This window comes from Nicotiana sylvestris, chromosome 10 (genome assembly GCF_000393655.2).
Source record: "Nicotiana sylvestris chromosome 10, ASM39365v2, whole genome shotgun sequence".
Classification (NCBI taxonomy): Eukaryota; Viridiplantae; Streptophyta; class Magnoliopsida; order Solanales; family Solanaceae; genus Nicotiana; species Nicotiana sylvestris.
Window position 1 is genome coordinate 169282849 of NC_091066.1, and position 5493 is coordinate 169288341.

Below are 5493 nucleotides of genomic sequence, written 5' to 3' on the forward strand. Positions count from 1 at the left end.
CGTCGCAACAAATATAAAAAGAGCAGTCCGATACACAAATTATCTCTCATTCATGCAGTATTCGGGGAAGGGTTGCATTTCTAAAAGGTGTAATGTAGACAACCTATTATAATACAAGTATTAGTGATTACTTCTACGATTCGAATGCGTAACTACAAACATTAGTAGTTATTTTCACGACTCGAATGTCTGACCTATAATACAAGCATTAATGATTACTTTCACGGTTCCGACGAGGACCTACACACCACAAGAAGTGTTACACCTTACAACAAAATATCTACCTTTCACTCTCTCTACTAAAATAAAACTCTCACACTACAGAATCCACTATCAAACAAAGATTTTCAAGGAGAAGGACCCTACCATTTTAACACACTATTTGTTTAATCATTATCACTCTCTTAATCATTATTATTGTTATTATTGTTATTTTATTATGTATTTTTATGGTACTAATATATCGGCTCCTTTTGCTTTTTTGAGTCGAGGGTCTCCTAAAAATAGTCTCTCTATCCTTCGGGGTAGGGGTAAGGTCTGCGTACATATTACCTTCTCTAGACCCCACTTATGAGATTATACTGGGTGGTTATTGTTGTTGTCTATTTTTTTTTCTTTCATAAAAGCAATAAAAACCAACAAAAAATTACACTTCTCAGTACCCAAAGCTTCAAAAAGCAGCTACTAAATGCTACTACTAATATTCGAATAAAAGTAAAAGCCCCACTTTTATTTTTATTAATTAAATAATAAAAGTAGAATGAAGTGAAACATAAAAAAGCAGTGGAAAATTAAAGTGAAGAATCAGTTCTTGAATTTGGCTCAGTAGTAATGGGGGTTTCTATTCCTATACTTGTAATAGTGATTGCCTTTCACCTTATCGCCTTTGTTCTTGCCGTCGGTGCTGAACGACGTCGTAGCACGGTACCCTCTATATAGCTTATATTCTGTTTTCATTGATCTTTCTTTTTTTGCTTTTGTTTCTGGATATAGGTAAAGATTGAACTTTGTGTTTGTGTGTGTGTTGTGAATATGTTTTTTTTTTTCTGGGTATAGTTAAAGCCTTAAAGGTTGAACTGTTTTGTTTTATTTGCTACATAGTCTAGCTATATATTTTTTTTTTGGTGTTTTTTTTTCCTGGGTATATTTAAAGATTTGATTTTTTTTTTCATTTCTGGTTGTAGTTACAGATTGAACTTTTTGGTTTTATTTGCTTCATATCTAGTTAAAGATTAATTTTTTGGTGCTTTTTTTCCTGGTTGTAGTTAAAGATTTGATTATTTTTTTCCATTTCTGGTTGTATTTAAAGATTGAACTTTTTTGGTTTTATTTGCTTTATAGTCTAGCTATTGATTAATTTTTTGGTTTTTTTTCCTGGGTATAGTTAAAGATTTGGTTTTTCTTTTCATTTCTGGTTGTAGTTAAAGATTGAACTTGTTAGTTTTATTTGCTTCATGGTCTAGTTAAAGATTAGATTTTTGGTGTTTTTGTTTTCTGGGTATAGTTAAAGATTTAATTTTTTTTTTTCATTTCTGGCTGTAGTTAAAGATTGAAAATTTTGGGTTTTTTTAGTGAATTTTTTGGTGTTGTTGTTTCTGGGTATAGTTAAAGATTTGATTTTTTCCCCATTTCTGGTTGTAGTAATAATTTTCTTTTTTAGTATTTGAGTGTATTTAAAGAATGGATTTTGAATGTTGTTTTTGTGTTTCTGAAGGCGAAAGTGCAACCGGATGAGTATGATGAAAGGACGTACTGTGTGTATGGAACAGATGCTTCCACGGTGTATGGATTGGCGGCGTTTGGGTTGCTTCTGATTAGCCAAACGTTGGTTAATTGCATTACTAAGTGTTTATGTTTTGGAAGAGGAATGATGGGTGGTAGTTCTACTACCTGTGCCATTTTCTTCTTTGTCTTCTCCTGGTAAGAATATCATTACTGTTTCCCCCCCAGCTGAATAGCCTGAACTACATTCTTTTGCCACTATTTTCATGTTCTGGTTGTAGTTCATTCACCACCTAGAGTTATGAAATATTTATGTGTAATAGGTACTGAAGTTGTTTTTGTTAATTGGGCTTGATTGTTGCTGTTTGGGTTGGTGGAGCCGTATTTGTTTCAAGTGTTGATGTTTGCTTAGTTACTTTGCATATATCTGTGTGTTCATCTGCTCATTGAATAGCGTCTATGTGTCTATACGGCCTAACCTGTTTGCTTAGGTTAGCTAGGTGTTGTATTATGTTATGTTACTCAAGTATTTTAATTTTGTTTTCTCCAGAAACTCATTATTTTTTTGTTGCTTCTAGCCTTGAGCTTTTCCAGTGTGGTCAAGTTAAGTGCTAATTAGACGCTGGAATAGCAATGTTTATCAGGCAGCAGTATATGCCATTTCTTCTCCTTTTGGATCAGATTGAAGAGATAGGAAGTTAAGATTGACTACTTCTGCAATTATAAACTAATTAAGGGATCATACCTTGTTGAAACTTAATCTTGCCGTAGAGTAACAGTAGTCGTGTGTTGAATGTTCCAGAATTTGGTTACTGACCTTACTCTTCCCGTCTGTTTGCACCATTTCAGGGTGAAGTAATTTACATTGTTTTTGTTCGAGCCGAAACGGTGCCATTAGATAATTTGACCTTTATAGCATGACACTAAATTGTGATTGTACTTGTGCACTAGGTAAAGAAACACTCACCAATATAACTTTTGCACTGGGGAAATTGATTCATTAAATTGTTTTTGAGTAGCTATGATACCTGTAACAGGCGCAAACCCTCAATGAATCTTTGAGATGTTTGCCCCATCTTACATGCAGGATTTTAAGTGGTTTAATAGATAAAGATAATGAAACTATTTTGGAGTTCCTCTGAGGTGAATCTTGACATTTTGCATACGGCAGTTGATCCTGTTTTCTCATGATCTATGAGCCTTATTACCCTCTGCAGGGTAGAAGGAAGCGTGAGACAATGCTGTATGTGTACACAAGTTAATTAGGAAGAAACACGAATAGTATTTCCATGTATATTGTCACAGAATTTGAAAGAGGAAAGTTCAACGATCTAGATGTGCTTCAAATTCCAGAGATTTCTGATGTTAAAGCATTGGCAAACGATTGTGTTTATCTGGTCCCCATATTTGGATTCCTTTAGCTATAGGGATAATTCTTGCCTCAACTGCGTGTTGTGCTTTTATCATAGTGAAAAAGCACATGCACATTTGTGTGAGGCTCATACTCTTTATATTTTAGCTTATACATCCCGAGCCTAAGTGCGTTGCATAGTTAACCTTCCAGGCAGTTAGTTGTTATAGTTGTTAAGTGTCTGGGGAGGGTAGTGTACAGCAGTCCTAACCCAGCTCCTCCAGAATTAAAAATGGTAAAGAAGCTGAAGACTACAAAAGGGATAAGAAGGATGTTAAATATTTAATTGTACACGATGTTTGCACCAAACCAAATAACTTAATCTTAGTAGTTACACATTGAACTGGGAATACATATCACTTAACAATGGTTGAGTCATGAGTGACAAATGAGTGTATAAAAGACACTTGTCTTGCATTCATTTGTTTGGTGTAAACTCTGTGTGCAACTAAGATTTTACCAGGACAATTAGCATAGAACCACATGGTTTCGATGGCGATGATTGAATGTGGTGATGACAGGTGATGTCTAGTTTAATTAGTTTGCTAGTGCGTGAGGCTGTTCTGATTTGGTTTTAATATTTATGGTGGATAAAAGCTTCAACAAACACTCATATGAAAAAGAATATAATACTCCATTGAAGTGATACGGAGATTGTTGAAGGTGCCGAACTAAAATTAGTAATCCCTTACTTGAAATGATGCAGATGTAAGTTAAGATGCAAATAATATGCAAAGGCCTGTTAAAAGTCAGCATGACGAAATAAGAGTGTAGTTCAACCTCGTTCCCCAGAAAATGAAAAGGGGGAAGTGGGAGGGCGGAGGGGGAATTGGAGCAAAATTCAGGGAGATACTTTGATTACTTTTGATGTCTCCTCTATCAAATTCTTATTACCTTTCCGCACATAGTCTCTGACCACTGTTTCACCACGGTTGCATTTTTCTGTCACTTGATTTAACGCAGCAATTGATCTTTTTCTCCTGCTTCTTAACCTCCATCAAAATTCTACTAGAAGAGTCACTGGAACTTGAGGGCACTAGAATTACATAAAGCTATAGCTGACTTCCTCTTTTGAATGACAAACAGGGTTAGCTTTTTAGGAGCAGAAGCATGCTTATTGGCAGGATCAGCAAAGAATGCATATCATACAAAATATCGCGGGTTTTTCCAAGCTGACCACCTGTCATGTGCCACCCTCCGAAAAGGTGTATTTGCAGCTGGCGCTGCCCTGACGTTATTATCAATGATCGGATCCATTTTCTACTACTGGATACACTCAAAGGCTGATACCGGTGGATGGCAAAAGCACCAAAATGAAGGACTTGGAATGGCAACTTCTAATTATACTGAATCAACTGAAAGAAAGGGCTGAATCCTTGTTTCTTCCAAATGTCCGTTACATTTACAAATCGAACAAGGTATTTCATTGAGGAACTTAAACATGAAGAGTTCTTGCTTTCGTTTTGTTCCACCCTTACATACATAATATATCATATATATGTAGTACTTAGGAATTTAAGTGTATGCATATTAGCAGCGTATCCGCGTCCTGTCTGTAACGGCTTTTATTAGATGTCAAATGTATCCATATGAACAATGTAAGCCTTCTTTTCTGGGAAGGTAACAGTGTATGAACTCTGTTTTTCTTGGTAGTGCACTGGAAGAGAGTACAATTTTACAGTCTGAACTAATCTTCTGCAGTTTATTTTGTAATAATATTTTAATTGAACAAACTAAATATCTATAACTTTCTGTAGGATAATCCAGACCACATACCGTTCGAAGCGTGGAAACTAGATTTCAAGGGCTACAACTTTTGTTAATATATCATGCTCCAGTTCAGTATATGTTGAGTGTAATGCAGTAGTAGAAGTTCTCTACCAAGTCTAAAACCTATTCCCAACTAGTAGGTATCGCCTATATGGATTTTTCTCTTCCATTATATCTAATTTTTAGCTAAGTCTGTATTGATTCCAAGGATTTGTAGGTCTTTCGAGATAACTTCCTTCCACGTGATTTTAGGTCTACCCCATCTCCTTTTCACACTTTCCCGACCATAGTTTCATACCTACGGATCAGTGCATCTGTAGGTCGACTCGGGACATGATCGAACAATCTCAAGTGAAAGAATGTGTGCTACTTGCACCTTCTAGGGAATGTACTCATTTTCAACCTTATCTAATCCTGCGTGATCACACCTCGATCTTAGCATTCGTATTTATGCCACACTCATCTTGTGAATATGCTGAATTTTGTAGCCCAACTTTCACTACTATATAATATTAACACAAAGTAAGAAAAAAAAAATAGAAAACTTGAAACATAGAAATTATACAAAAATACAAATTCATAATAGGTAT

At 35.4% G+C, this 5493-nt stretch overlaps 1 protein-coding gene across 1 annotated transcript; it reads left to right on the forward strand.

The window, feature by feature from the left end:
• Window positions 1-578: 578 nt before the first annotated feature.
• On the forward strand, window positions 579-4820 carry LOC104212842 (uncharacterized). The gene is made up of 3 exons (XM_009762202.2): window positions 579-924; window positions 1715-1920; window positions 4220-4820. The coding sequence occupies exons 1-3, from the start codon at window positions 832-834 to the stop codon at window positions 4503-4505; spliced, it is 585 nt and encodes a 194-aa protein (XP_009760504.1). The 5' UTR covers window positions 579-831; the 3' UTR covers window positions 4506-4820.
• The last annotated feature ends 673 nt before the right edge of the window (window positions 4821-5493 follow it).